Source organism: Brachypodium distachyon, chromosome 1, assembly GCF_000005505.3.
Source record: "Brachypodium distachyon strain Bd21 chromosome 1, Brachypodium_distachyon_v3.0, whole genome shotgun sequence".
Classification (NCBI taxonomy): domain Eukaryota; kingdom Viridiplantae; phylum Streptophyta; class Magnoliopsida; order Poales; family Poaceae; genus Brachypodium; species Brachypodium distachyon.
In genome coordinates this window covers 69,667,193-69,687,229 of record NC_016131.3, presented here as the reverse complement: position 1 = coordinate 69,687,229, position 20,037 = coordinate 69,667,193, and the positions used below count along the sequence as shown (strand labels likewise).

The 20,037-nt window shown below is 47.3% G+C and overlaps 2 protein-coding genes across 2 annotated transcripts; one reads left to right on the top strand and one right to left on the bottom strand.

The window, feature by feature from the left end:
• Positions 1-5,440: 5,440 nt before the first annotated feature.
• On the top strand, positions 5,441-10,056 carry LOC100837609 (CASP-like protein 2U2). The gene is made up of 3 exons (XM_003558546.4): positions 5,441-5,869; positions 7,415-7,547; positions 9,458-10,056. The coding sequence occupies exons 1-3, from the start codon at positions 5,613-5,615 to the stop codon at positions 9,695-9,697; spliced, it is 630 nt and encodes a 209-aa protein (XP_003558594.1). The 5' UTR covers positions 5,441-5,612; the 3' UTR covers positions 9,698-10,056.
• Positions 10,057-14,724: 4,668 nt separating this feature from the next.
• Positions 14,725-15,874, bottom strand: LOC100840591 (F-box protein SNE). Its single transcript, XM_003561900.4, has one exon. It carries the CDS (start codon positions 15,483-15,485, stop codon positions 14,955-14,957), a length of 531 nt encoding a protein of 176 aa, XP_003561948.1. The 5' UTR covers positions 15,486-15,874; the 3' UTR covers positions 14,725-14,954.
• Positions 15,875-20,037: the final 4,163 nt, after the last annotated feature.

The following is a 20,037-nucleotide window of genomic DNA, read 5'->3' as shown; positions in this document are numbered from 1 at the left end:
CAGGATAGCGGCGTGCCTTTCTTGTTCCGTTGTTTAGGATCGGAATTTGTGCACAGGGCGTGTCGTGTCAGCTCAAACGATCCATGGCGTCGCATGGCTTAACGTATTGTGTCCCGGCCCGCTGGTGTTCTCTTCGGCTTGTAAGCTAGTTGTATCGCCGTATATGATGGAGGAGTTGATGTCTAGAGGGGCCAGGATGCGTGTACTACGAGTACGAGGACCATCAGCCTGGGCCAGAGGACGGAATTCACAAACTCGGCTAGGCTTTACGCGAAGAAAACTGAAAAAAAGAAATACTATGCCGGGCCGTATGGCATCAGATTAGGCAGCGTTCTTACTGGGCCTAACCGGGCCGAGCGGACAACTGGGCTGCCGGTCCACTGGGTATCCCGCCCGCGGCCTGATCACAAATTCGCAGCGTCGCAGCCTCGCAGGCAACGGCAGCCCAGTTTGTACCCAGAGAGAACATTCCTCTGGTGATACGGGTGATTCAATGCCAACAACAACCGTACCCGTTCTATGGTTCTTCCCTGTGAAATGTCAATATCTGATCAAGTAGGTGCCTGCGGACGGAATGGCTAATTGAGGTGCGGACGCTGCAAAGAGCAACGATTCGGTCGCACCAGGCAATCCTCAATTCCTCAGTTTAACCACTTCTCTTTCAGAAAAGAGGCAAAATCCTTCAGTTACCCACTCGCTTTGCGGTGTTCCTCTCTGCAGCTGCACGCGAACGGAAAAGACGGGATCTTCGGGGCGACTCAAAGCTGTGGGCTTTGCGCCTGGCAATGGGCAATGCCCCAAGCAGAAGGGCAACCGATCTTACTTGCTTTTCGCGCGTTTTTAATGGCGCTACACCCCCCCACCCCCCCCCCCCCCCCCCCCTCTGTTCTGTTGCTAATTACTCGGCGAAAAGGACGCGCATCTGCACTCGTCTCACACGCCGCCGTTCAAGCATAATGAGCCAAGTTTATGTGCATGAAAGAGATGTTCATCTGCTACCCCCGCCCGAATCCACCATGCCTAAAATGCTACGGAATACCAGACGGTTCTCTTTGCTTCTGTGAACACCAAGCTGAATCAGACCTACATGTTTCATTCTGACATCAATGCTGTCGACGAGCAGCAGCAGCGTTATCGGCGGACCAGCTAGCGAGCGTGCCGATACGGCGTTGAAGCAGCAGTTGCGCCGCCCCTGCACTATTATGTTCCTTCCGCTGAACGAGCTAGTGGCATTGTGCGGTGGGCATTCATATCGATCCACGAATTCGACTGAGCTATAGCTAGTGTGGTGGTCCTTTCATTCCGTCCTTGTCAGGCTTTGTGTGCACGGCTTCAATGCCTCGAACTGGCGGATCCTTTCATTCCAAACGCGAAAGGCACCGGACGCACGGGCGACGTCGATCCGTCGATCGATCGGCATCATCGGCCATGTACATGGTTCAACGTGCCGTTGAGACCGAGTACCTTCAATTTATCCCGATGCATACGTGTGTTTGTTGTTTACAACGACGGGAGGAAAGAGATCGACTTGGCTCTCTCCAGCAAACGAACATCTCATTCGCAGTCGTCCAAACCGCTTCAAAGTCTCCCGGGTTCTATGCGTGCTTTAAACTGGCATCCGGATATCGGTGTGGAAGGAAAGAGCTCTGTATCTGGACTCCGCGACAGTTGTTCTGAATCGCCGGCCGGGGCCGGCCCACTGTACTGTTGCCCATGTCGAGTTCTTCGCCCCTTCTTTCCCAGCGGGAACGTCTCGCGCGTGCGCTTCGTAACTTCCTTCGCAGCTCGGGCAAAGGTCACGCGAAAGTAAAAACGAGTCACCTAGACGGCTTAGCCACGTTACCTCCGGTGCAATGCACATTGCTTGGCTACACAGGGCAACACACTGCGGTCTGTCCATCTTTTTTTTTTTTTTGAACTCCTGCGGTCTGTCCATCTTAATTCCCCGTGCTGGAAGGGGGACACGGGCGTCAAAAGGTTGCCCAAAATATATCGGGAAACCATTGTTTTACTACTGTACCAACTACCAACATACACCATGCATGGACGCGACGACTAAGAATCTGCGCTAAAAAAATGTGTATCTTCAGATACGGGAGTCCTTATCGTGTTTGGGATTTGTATACAAACGACATTTTTCGTGCAGCCATGTCTGGGAAACACAACGTAGACTTGTTGCCATACTTTGTCTTGCTGTGCGTAACGAGAGCAGGATGCATGTGCTGAATGGTGCATGTACATATTCACGTCTTTGTTTCTTTGTGGATACAAGCCTACAAGGAGCCCTGAATTCTGGATCAGCTTTGCCGGCGCAATTTTGGCCTGCCCTCTCCCTTCTCTGGTGTTCGTCACTTACTTTTGTGATTAGGTTGTAAACACAATTATGCGTTTTCGTTGTGCGGGGAAATGGTTCTGCATAGTGAATAATAACATGATGATTCGCCACACGGTTTACTTAAGAAACTAGATACTCCACAAAGGTCCAAGGTTTCCGTAAACTGAACCTAACTTAAGTGGTCTGGTTTCTTGTGGCGGAACCAACCAACCCGGTTCAATTCCTAGCTTGACGTGGATATAACATTTTTCTAGATTATTCCAGGATTTAACTGCGGTGACTTCGTCAATCTCTCAAGATCTATCGGCTCAGTCTTTCGGAGGTACTCATATGGGTAGGGTGTGCGTCTGTGCGTTAGGGTGAGTGTACGTGCGTGTTGTGAGTAGGGGTGGACATAAAGACCGAGGACCGAAAAGTCTGATTAGATTATTGGGTGGAAAAAATTATAGACCGAATTTTATTCTAGTAATTCGGGTATCAATCCACAAAAGACCGAATAGGACCAAACTTTGTAAAAATCAACTCATTTTCCTGATACAATCTAGGCACCAACTACTCTGAATGCAAAAATCATGGCACAAGAGAGGCAATCGACGGTTTCACTTTCCTAATCTCCAGTGCCCACATTAATGTGAAAATTATGTGAGAAATATGAGTGAAATGTTGCTAAAATTGGTACCAAATCATGTTTTGTTTTCGAACTATCACCCATCTTTCTGAAGTTCGGTCATGACCGAACTAAAGAACGAAACTTCGGGTAACCGAAATTTCGGGTAGCAAAGTTCCTCAGTAAAGTTCAAGTTTTATATATTAGAGACCCAATAAAAAAAGACCAAAATTACAAAGCGAACTTCCGGTCATGACCGAATGCCAACCCCTAGTTGTGAGCGTCTGCGTTTGTACTGTGTTTCTCAAAAAAAAAATACAAAGGTCCAAGGTTTCCAAAGGCATTGCTCCAATAGAGCTCGACAAGGCCAAAACAAGGCTGCCAACAAACAGAAATAGACAAAGAATAAAACCAGCACATTCACTGATAGAAAAATCGATGGGAACAAAGGTAGGATATTAAGGAAAATAAAAAAAATACAACATTCAAGGAATAAAAAATCCACAGTAATCCTACTAAAATCCCGTGAATGTAAATCCGAGAAAAGTACACCAAACAGAAGGGGAATATGAATATTCTTGAAGGAACCTACATATGAAATTATCCATAAATAAAAAAGATTTGTGAATGATTAAGTTTTAACTAGATATAAGCATATATAATATATTAATGCATGATGTCAATTATTAGTGAGTTTCAAATTTCCTATTGGTTAAAATAATTGTTGATTATTTTCAATTACTATGCATTTTTTTACAAACAAATCCCAATTGTTAATTTATAGGTTTTTTCTTTGTCCCTAATATTTCCCAAATTTCACTAAAACTGATTATTTAAAATTTTCTATTTTACCAAGCACATTGAGTTTCTTTTTAAAAATCGTACTCACTAGGTCGTCTCCTCTGTGAGGCCACTACCATGTAATTCAGAACTGTATCTCAAATTGTGAACAGAACATGTTCGGTTTCAACAACTAATAATGGTCAAACTCGTCTGGTTTTAAAACACCGACCAAAAAGTGATTTGAGCAATTATCTAAAGGCCAGAATAAATTAACAAGTATAATAAAAGTCGGGGTCATTGGAATGGATTGATTAAAAATTGAAAAAACACCTTCATTTTATTTTCTAACCAAAATATAGTTGAATTTATATACAAAGTTAAAATAATACCCCCTACTTCTCAAAATATAAGTCATATAAGTTTTGTCCTTGGTCAAACTTTTGAAAATTTGGCCAAGTTTATAGAAAAAGATCATACTCCGTATATGATACAATATCAAATCATTACTTGATAAAAATATATGTCAAATTTGAATAATTTGTCTTATGAGAAGACTTATATGACTTATATTTTGGGAAGAGAGGAGTAACAACCTTTTAGTAGGTTGCATCTTGATGGTAATACATTTATAGACCATGCATAAGCATGGCTGTTACCAAAGTCAGTGGCGGAGGCAGCACCCAGGCCAGCACGGGCCCTGGTCCCCCCTAAGATTTGGAATTTTACTTAAACCCCTTCATAACCTTTGTAATTTTATCTTACAAGCTTCAGTTTTTATACTCCCCCCCCCCCCCCCCCACACACACACACAATAAATCATCTCTTCTATTCTAGCCCTTCCTACGTTTTTTTTCTGCCTCCGCCCCTGACGAAAGTCAAATCGGTATTATCATCTTATTAGCTACATAGGTTTCAGATATTTTTCCTAGTCGACTAGTTTATTTTCTGAAGGCATCCACAAAGGTTGATTCTTAATGGACTCTCATTTGAAATTCGTTGATCCAGGGAAAGGAAAACAACATTGAGAAAATAATTGACGGTTCTAGAAGATTCGGATTCTTAGCCAAGATTCGACTAAGCGTCAGCAATGAGTCGACATTTTTATCATTATACACCATAATATTTAATTCTAACAAATCATCTAGAATTAGTATTTTTTTACGAAACACAGTACAGACGCAAACGCTCACAACACGCACGCACACTAATCCCCATAAATGCACGCACGCACACCCTACCGCTATGAGCACCTCCAAAAAACTGGTCCGGCACATCAACTTGAGAGTTGATACTGATCCTACCAATGTGGATGGCCTAACACTTTTTCCTATAAGTTGTTACATATAATCACGGTCTAAACCTTGTTTGTTTTTATGATAAATTTCTCTTTTGTGATGATCTGAAATGCATTTTCTTTGTCATCTGCTCTCCCAACTTCCAAGCCCCTGACAAAGAGGGCACATCTAGTAATCTTCAATGAATCTCCTCTTCTGGTTCGTGGCAGAGCGACCCATCATCTCAATCTCGCCACATGTTACACGTACACTCCATTGGTATACTCCGGTGCATGAATATGCGTAGTAAAACCAATACTTTTACTCGGAGTAAACGTTTGATCCAGCCATTAAATTCACAAACCGGTTGGTGGAGTGCGCCTAGCCAAGACACTGCTCATTTACGATCCTCTGCTTCAGCTCTGCCCTTTTTAATACCTCCCGCTCCCCGCAGCGTACACAAACACACAGCAGACAGCAGAGCTACGCCGCTCGGGGTTCTCTCCGGCTCTCTCGTCTCCATCAGTCCTCGGTAGTCAGTAGTAGTAGCAAACGCAGCACTCCGTTTCGATAGTAAAAGCAGAGGAAAACCAGAGACCACCAGGTAGCAGCCATGAGGCAAGCGGCCAACGGAGCCGGAGCCGGAGGCGACGGCGTGAGCCCCGGCAATGTCCCCGTGTGCTACTACGGGCCCGGCGGGCGCGTGTCGGCGTCGCTGGAGCGGCGGGTGCGCGCCGCCGAGGTGTTCCTGCGGTGCGCGGCGTGCGGCCTCGCCGTGCTCGCCGCCGCCCTCCTCGGCGCCGACCGCCAGTCGCGCACCTTCTTCTCCATCCAGAAGGTCGCCCGCTACACCGACATGCAATCCCTCGTGTAAGCAAAGCTCTTCCTCCCCCAATGGACGCCTAAATTTTCCCTCTTGACTGACTAGTCGCGGTCTCACTGAAGCCGTCAAACAGTGCAGCAGCAAAGCGGAACCTTTTTCATTTTTTAATAAACACCGGACAGTGCTATGGTTGTTCACGATACAGCAATCTTCCAACGATATTGTTAGTTTCTACTGGTCATCGATGGAAACCCATTGATCCAAGATTCTCTGTTGCTTTCACGCAACGAGTACCATTTCGGTAATCGGTACCTTGCCTAGCGGTTGTGCAGTATCCAGCCACTACTTACAACCTACCTAGTGACAGTAACTTCATCGATGTCCCAGTACCACTTCCTTTTCTAAGGTATCATCGCAAGCTGATTTACTGAAAAAAAGCTTCCCTAATTTGGTGCGTCTATTAGGTTTACTCCGTACGGAGTATTTAGCTTAGCATTATGAGCAGTTCAACGCTTAATGCACGCACGAGCAAATGAAGTGGGAAATCAACACGAGCAGAGCAAACCACCCGTAGACGTACGTCGTTGCAGAGGGAACAGCCGCTTAAAGCCGCGGAGGAGAGCACGGTTGGGCTGTTTTATTTCCCTGTCGGAGCCAACGGCCATCTCCCATATACATATCGTGCCGCCGTGTCATGGCGTGGCTGCACCGGGAACGCTTTTGCTTGCATGTGGACAGATGGGCAGTCGTGGCCGTACCAAGTGCAGGAAAACTCCATTAATGGTACGGGCTTGTCCTTGACATCAAACATCACAGGGGAAAAAGAAGGGGGGTTTTCTCTGTGTTTTCTTTGCCAAGTGAGAAATGGGGTGCTAGCAAGAAGACTAGTGTTCCGTCTGGATCGGTGCTTCCACTCTTGTTGAGTTGAGTAGCCGCTGGCTACCTACCTACCACGTGTTGTGGCTACTGGCTGCCCGATGCAGCGTTAAATTGTTGTTTCGATCATTCATGGCATGGGACCTGTAAATGCATGGCCTGACTCTCTCACCTCGCCTACCGGCAAGCACGGTTGAGGCACATCTAGGATTTTTGTTTTACAGTTTTTACCACATTCTTTTGTGAATTACTCGTTGGGTGAAAATTCGAATGGTGTTCCAGCAGTTCTCCATGGTCAATGATTCAGGATGTTTGGCAGGCATCAATGGGTGGTATTCAAGTCATTAGGCTTGTGTGTTTGTTAGTTCTTTTGCTGTCCATATTTAACACCTGCAAGGTAGCTAGCAGGACCATCTTCATAAGTTCATATTGGGCCAATGGATGGAGTCGTGTTATGTGCCAAGTATAGACAAACTACTGAAAAGCTAATCAGGGCCACCAAGTCGTCAGATACTCCATAATGTTCATGTTTGGCGAATGCATGGAGTACTAATCTCTTAGAAAAACATGAGGAGTACAAGCTAGTACGTAGATAAATAGAGTGTGAGGCCCTCATAACGCTGATTTTCTCTTCTTTCTGTCTTCAAGTCTGAAGAAGCAGTGATCAAAGGCGCAGAATACACTACTAAATTAAGGTCATTTTTGCTTTCATGCAGGATTTTGGTGATAGCGAGTGGGATGGTTGCTTGTTATAGCCTCATACAGGGTGCAAGGTGCTTGCTGAGCATTGTGAGAGGCGGTATCCTTCTCAGCAGGCCCTTGGCATGGGCTATCTTCTCTTGTGATCAGGCAAGTCTTTGTTGTCACCATCAGCTTTCCTTGTCATTTTGCTTTCGTTAACATAGCATGGTTGTCTCATTGTCTATCACTATCAAGGAGTGAGTTTTCGTCTATGACGGCTTACATTTTAGGTTTAAATGATGCTGTTCTGTTGTTCTTGACATGGAACAGGGTTTCTACTGTATAAAGAATGAGATGATTAATTGCATATAAGTGAAGTCCTACCTAAAACCAAGTTGCAACACATATTTTAGGTGTAAATGATGCTGCTCTGTTTTTCTTGACATGGAACAGAGTTTCCACTGTATAAAGAATGAGATGATTAATTGCATATAAGTGAAGTCCTACCTAAAAAAAATCCCGCAAAAAAAGTCCTACCTAAAACCAAGTTTCAACACATATTTTAGGTGTAAATGATGCTGTTCTGTTTTTCTTGACATAGAACAGAGTTTCCACTGTACAAAGAATGAGATGATTAATTGCGTATAAGCGAAATCCTACCTAAAACCAAGTTTCAGCACATATTGCATGTTTTCTTAGACACACATTGAAATGTTAAGGGTAGTATCTTCATAGCAAACTATTCCCCTGAAAAAACAGACGTTAATTCCCCTATCAAGGAGTCCAAGAACGGATGTTTGGTAGTTCGTTTTTTTTCCCAAGAGAAGAGAACAGTAGTACTGTATGATAAAACTGACCCACAGTATGTAATCGATCGAATTCACCCGCCCAAATACTAACAATTGATCTCTCAAATTGACATAAACAATGTATTTTGAAGAACAAAAAATATCCTAATTTTTTTTTGAAAGAACAGATGAAACCACATGAATTTAATTTTTTTTTCCGGGGAACTGCATGGATTTACTGACGCAAGGGATATTTTTCTTTATCATCTTCAGAGTTCAGACACAGAAAATCGAATAAAAAAACTTGCTGACCATACTGAGACCTTCACCAAAAAGTCTAATGTAGAAGTGTAAAGTACTGCTTGGATCTTGCATTCATAGCATATGGGACACTGCTATGATGCTAGAAATTATAGATTGGGCTATCGTCGTGTCACAATCACGTCTTGCCATCTAGCTGCTGCAGTAATGCTGGGCATCAGAGCAAGCCCGTACAGCAGGTCATATATCACAATCAACGCCTACCTACATTTTGGTATGTTCCATGAAAATTGACAAATCATTATGACCAGAAAACACTTTCAACTAGGACTCTCTCAAGAAAATAAAAAAAATGTTGCAATTATTATGACGCGCAATATTAGCAACATAGATCCATATAACAACGACCCCAGCATCGTGATGCATTTTTTCTTCAGTAACCCTGCGCTTCTGTACTCAACATGCATCCCTAAAAAAAAGATGTACAGAGAGAGATGCAACAGGGTTAACGGTGCAAAGCATGGAGATCGCTCGTGCATGTTTGCCACATCTCCAAATGAATGATGGCTCACGGTCAAATATGAAACATGTGCATATGTTTGCTGCCTGAATTCATCGAGCACCTGGATGGACAGTGGGTGCATATATACTGGTAGGACGTATTAGTAGGTGAGTTCAGAAAGTTCAGAAGCATCGCAACGCCACGTGCTGCTATTAATGTGAAGCCCTGCCCCGGGGTTCTTCAATTGCCTATTCCTATCATTGAACTCCCACAAACATATCGTGGTACCACTGCACTGTTCATTTCGTCGGACGAGTTCGGCACGGCTGCTTCTAGTATCTACTGAGCCGGCACACAAAAAATAAGCCTCACGATATGGTTTCTGCTGATCACAGTGTACCACCACATGGCAGCACCGACCGATTTTGATCTTGTGCGATCTGAAGCTCTTACAGCATACTACTCCTAACTCTTTTCTTCCCAAGTGTCAACGACTGATTATATGTAAAATGTGGCTGGATTCTCAGGTGATGGCGTACATCATAATCGGGGCGGTGGCGGTGGCGATGGAGGCGGCGCTGATAGGCAAGTACGGGCAGGTGGAGTTCCAGTGGATGAAGACGTGCCATCTCTACCAGCGGTTCTGCACGCAGGCGGGCGGAGGCGTGGCCTGCGCCATCGCGGCCAGCGCCAGCATGGTCGGCATCTCGCTGCTCTCGGCTTTCAACCTCTTCCGGCTCTACGGCGAAGGCAAAGGGAGGAAGTGACCGACCCGTCAATCCAAGCCCCTCCCGATCGCTGCGTGTGGCTCTCTCTTGCTAGGTTTTAACACCAAATCTGGAGGACTGAACGACCGTATGTAGCTATGATCGATATGATCCATGCCTGCTGCCCCTATCCGTTGTTTTCTTTCTTCTTCTTTTTAGTTTGTTGCTGTTGACATGGGTGTCAGCGTTAGCTATAAAAGCCTCTGGGACACGACACGAACGAACAGACGAACGACCGGCCGGTTTCTCTGTATATGATGTGAAGTGATCGGAGGTGTTTGTCCTAGTGATATGCGTAATAAAAAAGAAGCTAGAAAGTGGTGTGTCGATCGCTGTGGGCGGCGGCAGGATTCATGGCAGGTCTGTTGTTTTGCTGTTGACGCGAGTCTTTGGATGCCATCACAGTAGCGATCAAGGTGGGTAGTGGGTGCACGCATGTGGTGTTTTGTGATAATCAGAAGTGGCAGAACCGCAGAACTACTTCTATACCGGACCATAACACTGGAGATCACCAAAAGAATAATGAAAGGAACCAAATCCTTTACGGCTTACGGTTACGGGAAGTGCTTCTCCAAACATATTTTCTTGCACGAACTTTAAAGCAAACGGAAGACGTGGATCTCTCGGCGCAATTTGGAAGAGCACGGAAGCACTTGCCATCACTTATTTGGGTGGGTGCAAATTTGTGAATGCACTGGTGCAGACTATTGCTACTCTCTGGAAGGAAGAACATGCGGTCAAGAAGAAGAATCGTGGGGCATTGATTGCAGAACAATTTTGATGCACGGTAGAACAAAACAATAATTTTGCGGAAAATATGTACTGGACTAACACATAAAGTTGCTTTCAAGGAACAAAGCTCAGCTCACTACAAAACATTTTTGTTTCACTGCAGGGAAGAATATTGTTGGTAGAACAACAGAAAAAGTGACGCGCGTATATGGAACATGATGAAGCACAATTTAAAACACTACGCAAGTTTAAAAGCTCCGAAGAGGCAAATGAGTAAGTTGCTCCGTAGCTCTCCTTTTTTTTCAGGTCAAGGCCGGGACCCGGAAGTTTAAGCTGATCACGAAAAAAAAGAAGGCCGGAGTCCAAGCGGGCTCCCCGCTTTGTTCTTTCTCCTGAGAATTCTCCTGAAAAAGCGTTGTTGGCCCGAACATCTATATGGGCCAAACATGGACCGCATACTTACGAGCGGAACAAATGTCATCTGCCACTGGAAATCTCAAGGAGATGCAAAGAGTTAAGGCCCAATCATAGCTGTTGGGCCTAGCCTCTCATGTAGGGTGGATTCTCAAAATGCCCAACTATAGAGTTTTCTCGAATTGTTGCGTTCTTAGCACAACTCTCAAAAAGAATTAACAAAATAAAATATGGGTGTGATTATTTTATTTCTAAGTCAACTTTTTTAAAGAAATGAGCCTTAAATATTAGTTGACATTTCAGAACCGTTGGATTAAAATTTGAATGTCATCCGACGGCTAATATGTCGATCGATATCTAACTAAAAACAAACGACTTATCAATAGCAAAACAAAAAAATAAAGGGAGGAATACTAAAACCAAAGTAGAAAGCACAACATCTAGCTACCTTTTTGACGATTACATTTAGCTATCTTCAACCCGCTGATTAGAACAAGTATCATTGCAATGTTTGGACTTGGTTGCAGGCGAGTAATCCGTGTGAAAACCTAGCATGAATGAATCAAATTGAGATGTCCACCCTAAAATAAGTGACATGAATTTGTATAAAAATCTATATAATTTCACGTCACTTATTTTGAGACGCGGAGGGAGTGTTTACTAGCCGGCCCGTCTCTCGTTTCAAAATCTAACGTGAATCATGCATGTACCTAATTTGACAGAAGATTTGAATGCGGCATACCTAACTGTCATGCCGATGCAGAACCTGCCTCCGTCGGGTTTTTTCCTGCATGCATGCCTGATCTGCCTGCAGCTTGGCAGGCTCCGTAGCGGTACAAATATGACTGCAAGCTCTGATCCAAATTTTCCGCTGTCTTGCAGATGGTCCATATATATTTGCTAGTTACCACACATGATGCATATGAATTTTATCTACGCTACTTAAAATTTTATCCACGTACGACGCCAGTAGTCACGGCGTCTCATGGCCGCCTGCACAAATTAGGAAAAACTAATGACCGTCCTTCCAAGAACACACCTGATGCATCCAGCAGTGGCAATATCCCCGAAAAACGTAGTAGTTACGTAAACCTTCGTTGCAAGTTTTCACTCGTGGATGAACAAATCTCTGCATGCATGCATGCAATCGGTCTAGATCCTTTTTGGCCCTGGCACGGGAGCTTGTCATATATGCAAGAGATACGGACATGCATGCATGGTCTTGGGAGGTTGCACACAGCATCTTCTCACACGTGACGCTCTCCCCTGCATGCATTAGTTGCATCCGATCGAGCTAGCTAGCCAGCGCGACCAGGACGGCCAGCCGGTCTTGGCAGTTGTAACGTGCTACTCAATGGATCCAAGAACCCTGCGAAGCGGACCGTACGAAACCACCATCGATCGGCCGCTAGTTCGTAAAGACACATTGTTGGCCGGTCGTTCCCCGAGAAATCCAACGTTTCTTTGCGGCTTTGCCCGCCTCGTGAACTCCCGGTGGCAGGTCGACGGCCATGCGAATATGCCATGAATCGATGCATGTGTTGTGTTCTGTGTGAGAAAGCATTCAGCTCATGGACTCTTGATATTTATCTCGGTGTCGTTTGCGCGGCGCTAGGGATCTCTTCTGGATGTGTTGTTGCGTTGTAGGGTCGATCTCGATTGATCGATGCGACTACCGAGTACGTATGATATGATGGGTGTACGTACTCTACTAGCTTAGCTAGATGCATAGCAGCTGGGCAGAGCTTAATTTGCATGCATGACGACCTATATTGTCCACGGACGACAAAGAACGTACGCGCTCTGCGCCTGATCTGCCTGTCTTGTGAAGGCTACGAAGCTGCACTCTCTATGTCGTTTACACGGAGGCCAGAGATTCCCCAACCGGTGGAGGACGCCCGCGTAACACAAGTATGTGTTCACCGCGTGTGGACGTGGATGGCAGTTGAACGACGATCCTGCTAGCTTTCTCCGTGTTTGTGGCCCTGTGGCTTGTGGGTGCCCGATGAGCAATGAATGTAACCCGTATGATCGATTCGGCCATGTTGGTGCAGGGTCCGTAGCTCACAAAAAAAAACTTTCAGGATTTATGTATGTCACGCCCCTGCGCATTTCCAGGATCTCAGACTGCAAAATGCTAAGCTAGAGAGAGCTCGCATTAGTTGTCCCGATTTCAGTAGCAGAGTCGTATTAAATTCATGCCATTCTGCCAGGCGAATGCAGAGCACTCCGGCGCGCGCAGCGCCGGGAAAGCTCATGCTAGTATAAAAATCTGCCCCGTGTTCAGCCAAATACTCCTCCCAACCGCCCTAAAAAAAATACTCCTCCCAACTGGAGCAAGATCGGTTTATTACGCATGGCAGCTTGGGGCAGCTCCATTTTACGCTACTGTTGCGTCACTCCTCTGTGTGCGTCTGTGTAGCCAGCTGGTCGATCGACGTGACAACACCGTCCCATGCATGCACGCGCAGCACGAGCCAGCTGCCTCTGCCCTTTCCAGAATAGAAAAGAAGGCCGTTTTATTTCCCGATCCGGAATGCTCCCCGGCGCGCTTTCGGTCCGGTCGCACGTCCTGCCGGCGCCTGGCCGGACCAGAGACCACGTACATCGCGACGTGCGTGGGCCGTTGATGTGGCCGTAGATCCAGCTAGAGACAGCTCCACGATCAATGCATGGCTAGGCATTTCAGCCAGCGTCCGCGGATGACCGACGACTCGGACGTGCCGGGGAAGCGGTGAACGTGTTCGCGCCGTCCGTTTTATTAACCTTTTGACTGCGTGCCTGTCGATTTCCGGGTGCCGCTCTCTGCAAAAAGCCTGAAATGGCGGAGCGGGAGCCGACCCAGTCCGTAGTTCCGTACCCCCCGCCTGCTCACCCCTGCCACGCATCAGGGACAAAATTTCTGCATTCATCGGAGCCCGTGAAGCGATTTCGTTCCAGTAGGGGACGAGCCGGGAAGTTACAAGTAGGACTGCAGTAGGACCGGTAACTAATTTCAGCGGTATCACCTCTAAAAACTTTGGAGAAATTCGTTTGGGTGAATCCTGCGTGGCTACCTTCAGGGCGGGTGTTGTTTGGACATTGTCCCAAATAGCTCATGGCTAGATTTAGTCCAAAGTTCACCCTACTAATTCTTTGGTCAAGGCTAAACTTTTTTAGTCTTAATGTCCACTGTAGCTAATTTTTTTTGGTCATGGCTAAACTTTTGTGCTTGCTTGATCGATCAACTTTTTGACTAGCCAATGCGTTCTTCACTAATAAATCCTGCTCCGTAGTTGATTTTCCTTGCAAACTTTGACTAGCTCATGGGCAACAAAAACATCTACTCCGTATCAATATTTTGGCTACACAAATACTCCGCATACCCTATGTCCTACCAATACCCTTGTAAAGCATTTACCAGCATTGTTGCGTTTATTCGGCCTACGGTACCTATGGAACTAGTATCCCAACTCCCAAGAACACCCCCCACTATGCAGCCGGTGGTCCAGTTCGCTGGCGGTTCCCGGAGGCCCGGGCAGCAGTAGCAGTTTGGGCGAGCCGTGACGAGTGTATCCAGTAGAAGCTAACAACTTGCCTTTTTTCGGCAAAAAGGCGTGCAGATTGCGACAATTGTATCATCCGGCGAGAGATCTATCGGCATCCATCATCTCGATCGGTCACTCATGGATCACCTCGAAAGCAACAGCGAGGTTGAGGTGATTAGTACGTAAGTGCAATGGGATCACATGCGCGACTTGCACGCAAGCATCCAGCCGAAGCAACTACACGGGGAAGCCATACAAACCGCGTGCTTAGAAACAGCAAGTCGCCAAGCGGACGCAAACAAAGCCCAAGCGTACACCGAGGAACGTTAAAACAGAGGGCGAGAGGGAGAAGACTGAATTTAAAAATCACTAATTATTTCCATATTCAATGGCCCTCCGGTACAGCTAATTCAATGCATAATCAATTCTTATTGTGGGTGGTAAAATAAACGAGAGAGACTATCTTAACCGCGGGCCGTCGTCGAACAGGTTGCGCGCGCACGCCGGCCAGGAACGCGACGACAACCGGATCGGACGGCCCGCATTGAATGAGCGATCGAGAAGGAATGAGGCAATGGAATCGATCATGACACGTCGACGGGCTTGCAGAGGAAGAGCAGCGACGACGGGGGCGGCGGCGGCCTCCCTGCACCGGCGCCGGCGCCGGCGCCGCCGAGGCGCTCGTAGCAGTCGATGGAGAAGAGCGAGAGCGAGAGGGACAGCGAGAGGCGGGCGCGGGCCTGCGCGTGGGCCGCCAGGCCCAGGCGGTCGAGGGCCGGGCCGAGGCAGAGGCGGTAGAGGCGGCGGTACCCGCCGAGCGCGCCCACGACGGCCCGGGTGGCGCCGAGGCCCGACCTGGCCGTGGGCCCCACGTGGCGGAGGCAGAGCGCCTCCCAGACGGCGTCCCGGCGCGACACGGCGGCCCAGAGCCGGCACACGCCGGCGGCCGCCGCCAGCGAGCGCCCGTCCAGCCGGGACAGGATCTCCGACAGGATGTCGGCGTTGTCGTTGATGTTGTAGGCGGCGCCCGCCAGCTGCACGCGCTTCTCCTCCGGCTCCGGCGCCACGGCCTCGGCTTCGTCTCCTCCCTTCTCCCTGTCCTGCCGTGACCCCATACACGCGGCCCTGCCGAGCGTCGAGGCCGATGCAGAGGACGCACTGCACGGTGCTCGGCTTCGTGGGGGAGGACAGGGGAAGGGGAGCGAGAGACGAGAGTGAGACCGGGCGAGGCGCGTATATATAGGGAGGAGGCGGGGTTTTGACTCTGTTCTGATTGCCCGTATCGTTCGTGTGGGGGCACAGGCCACAAAAGGCGATTAAAGCCTTCTTGGAACCAATAATGGAAGCTGAGAGTGAGCGGACTAATCACTCCACCCCCCGGTATCACTGCAAATAGTATAATAACCCGGTCGCCGTAAAGCAAAAGGATCCGACCGGAGGTGCATGGACTCCCGGCACCGGCGTGGAGAGAGTTTTGCGTGTGGCACTCTGGGAGTCTGGGGCGGCTGTGACGAACTGCTCTGCTCTGCGAGTGGAGGGTATCCGGTGTTGGGAGTGAACGAGGGGATGGGGCCAAGCGGGACGGGCCAAAGGAGAGTACATGGAGATGCGCGCAACGTCGAGGAGGCGTCGTCCTGCCCTAAAGAGAGTACTCCTCTCGTAAACTATTTGCGTCGTTGTTTGTTTTTTCACGACGTGTTTTCTCCTCCTCGGGAAGCCAACGGGGAGTACGACGGTGTGAAGGAGACAGCATCGCACGGCGCACGTTGTTTTACTCCACCGGCCGCGTCATTTTTCTTCTTCTCAATTTTTGGCATTACGGCAGGCCGGCGCGTTGCCTTGCATGCCGACCCGACACCCATTGATAGAGGCTCATATCATAGGCAGGTAAAGCTTCCCGATTGCATCCGATGCATGATAGTTGGAGCTCTTGCGCGATTAATCGCGTGCAGTTTGCAAGTTTAATGCGTAAACTCTTGGATTCTCTAATTCTAGCACGTAGTGATGTACTAGTGCATATGGCATTTCATGGAAGCACCGGACTCCGGGCACATTGCTATGGTCTACTGCACTATCAAATTCAACAGTGTCGCTAGGCAATAGGTGATGCTTACATTAATTAAGAATCGCCGTCTTCTGGACGATGCTGAGGCTGACGACAAAAACATTTCTTCGTAAAACGGTGGCTTAGCTCGTGTGGATTTCGGGTCCCGTGTTCCGCCGAGAAAAGTGGAACGAGGACACAACGGCTAGCTTGCGCCATTGGCTATGGTGCGCGTACTGCATCCTTTCGATGCATAGACAAAACATTGTGTATTGGACGTCACTCACATCAAGGTTTCTTTTTTAGTTTTTTTTTCTTCTGGCTGATGATGAACCCTCACATCAACGTTGTTTACTCCGCGGCTCGGAAGGTTGCGAGAGACAGGCTGCTAGGTGCTGGATCCACTCTTGCTTTATGCATGCCGTTTTGACGTTTCAACCTTTTTTTTTTCCTTCAAGGCCTTCCTTTTTGACGTCTCACTTTTTTGAGACACATGAAGATGAATGTGCCATCCGTCGTTTCAGATTCGAAGATATGGTTCACAGGATCAAATAAGAACAGGGCAAACAGTTAAACAAAAAAAATTACTACTAATTCACAGTAATTTTTGGTAATCAGTCGTATCTTTATCTACCTATCGATACAACAGTCACATGACTATCCCACATAACTCACACCCATCCTTAATTATACGAGTGTGGCTATATCTCAGTCTTATAGCATCAAAACCATCGGATTAATACTTGGACGCCATACATATTTTCCACTTCCTCATCTTCATCGTTTGTCCAGAATCCTAAAGCACAATCTAGATACAATGGCTGAGCAATGAACTTGTCCCTAACTAAACCAGATGACTTAAATATAGCAAACCCGTAATTATTTTTTCGTAACGTTTATTCTATTGATTCTAGTGATTGCATCAAGCAAATACAACCCAAAAGAGTTCAACACCCAGCCTCCGAATAGCGAGACCATATAGACACAAAAAACTACATCAAATATATGAAAATGAGTTTTGAACGGAAGGATGCTCTTAAGGATCAGATACCGATACCGATGAATCTACGTACATAGGACACAGATCACCCGTCCTCTTTAAACGACGAAGTATCCAGTCGAGTGAAAACTGGAATTCACTGAAACTTACAACCGTAGCTGTTGGATAAAAAATGAATGACATAAGTTCAAATGTGGGATTTCAAACAACCACTTAACTCTACTTTGCACATATATAACCCCCTCATTTACCGTTGGCATAGAGCTAAATGGTTATTTAGAAATCCCACCTTTAACCTATGTCGCATCGCACGTTGCCGATAGATCCGACCGCTCACGTCATGAGTTTGCATATTTTTCACGAAGCGTAGTTTTCACTGGGCACTTCACCTTTTCAAATTCCGAACCTTTAGGTGAATATAGAAATCTATAGGGTGACAGCATGATAAGCCGAGTTGCCAGGGCCGATGATGAAAGGATATCCATAGTGATACTATAAAAAAACAGGACCCGCGGGGAGCTGACAGCCCCGGGGCTTTTCTTGTAAGAAAAAGAACTTCTCACGCAAGTCCTGAAATTCTCCGAACCTTGGTCTTGGAGATCGGGCTGGACCTTAGACCCGTGCTTTGGTGTGGGACGGACGAGAAGATTTTTTTAACCCAAGCCTGAAAATTCGCTCCCAAGCTAGGGAGTCGAACCTATGACCTCCAGGGTTTCACAAGAGCCCCTAACCATTAGGCCAGAGATCCTTCGACCATAGTGATGCTATAATGTAAGGGCATCCGCAAAGGCTGACTTTTGATTGAGTATTACTTGAAATTCGCAGACAGTATGTGGATGAAAAAGAAAGATGAGAGAGAAGAGAACAGACTCTTTAAGAAAAATCGTCTAAGAGTCGGCTAAGCGTTAATGTTTTTTTTTTACCATTGTACAACTTGGTACTTCATTGGATGTGTTATTTTACTGACTCCAGTTGATATTAACTCTATTATTGTGGATGTCCTAAGCTTTATTCAAGTATCGCATGCCTATAGCCTAATATTTTTGTTCACTTAAACAAGGTAAAGAGAAAATAAGAGATAAGCCTTAACGCTCGCTGGCCAGAGCAGCACACGGGCAGCCACGAAACTGGCCGGCCGGCCGGCGAAGCAATGCAGCGGGCGATGATGAACTGATGATACGAGAGTATATGAACAGCAGCCCGGTTCCTGCTCTGCCACACCCTACATGCTGCATTCCTGCCTAAATACCTACGCAATGCATGTGCGTCGAAAACGCTCTGTTTAGCCTAGCCCGCACAGCAGATTCCGCGTCGTCTATCTGCCCGGCCGCATGCATGAGTGCTAGCTCCCCGGAAGCAGAAGCAGAGAGTCTGGGACCCTTCACGTTAACTCCTCGTTTGGACGGTACCTAGCCAACTCTCTCGGGCAGCCGGCCGGATTCCTGCTGGCTGCAGGTACGTAAGTATGTGCCGGGGCGCTCCACTGTGCGCGAGAGATCGATCGAGATGCTAGCTACAGCGTTCATGGTAGATTGCTCCGTGATACGGACTGGAGTAGTAATTAACGCGCCGTGGCAAGCTTAAAGCTCGACAATTATTACAGATCACTGCCTGAACGTGTCAGGGATGGGCACCTTATCAGTTATCAGGCGATGGTCGGTGATGACTGATGAGGCCGGCGCTGTGTGTGTACGAGCTAGCTGCGTGGGCTCGGCTTGCGCGCCTTCCGAATCCAAAAGCCATGGACGTGAGCTTTTGTCCCGCTTGCGCCCCATCCGGGCAGCGGAGAATTGGGTTCTTCTCCGTGGCTGGTGGTGATCTCGAGTCCAATCGAACGCCACAGCCCTCAGCTTTTGCATGCACATAACGATCACGGGCCGCGTAAAGTCACGAGTGAGATGGAAGCTATCCGTGGAATCTTCCTTTTGTTTCGTTTGCTTGCTCGATCCACCGGCTGCTGCATGCTGCAGTGCTAGCTGCTCTTCCTCCTCCGGCCCGTCTCCTTTTCGGCTTTTCCTCTGTTCCCGTAGGTGTTGCATGTGTCTGGAAGCCGTACGTGCTTTGGATCGATCGGTCGACGATCTACCTCCCTTCCTTGCGGTCAAAAGGTAGAAAAGGGATCGATCCATCGCGTCATCTCATGGATGCAGATATCGGATTTGAAGTTTAAGATACATATCAGCACCCAGCTGAAACACAATCAAACGAATGGAGCCAGCTACCATATGTCCTCCCAAAGCAGAGGTTGCCAGTCCCTTCGGGGACATCCGATAAAAACAGAGGTTGCAGGCACGGTATAAGTACGTGCACGAATTTACAGATCATCGAAGGAAAGCATTCAAAGTCGAAGACAGATGGGTACCCTGCAACATTTAAATGCCTACTATTCCCGAGCTAGTTAAATGCCAGTACCGGTTCTTGATGCCGCGATGCAGGCAAACCTCCCTGGTTGTACCTGGGCTCTGCTTCTTTTTCCCTCTAACAAGGATCTGGAGTGCAGCTGTTGCTAATCGAAGAGACAGGCAACAAATGTACAAACTTCAAATAGTACTGCTGGAGTACGGATCACTAGTCAACATGCACGGCCTGGTGCTGCTTTTGGCTCCAAAAATAACGAATATGG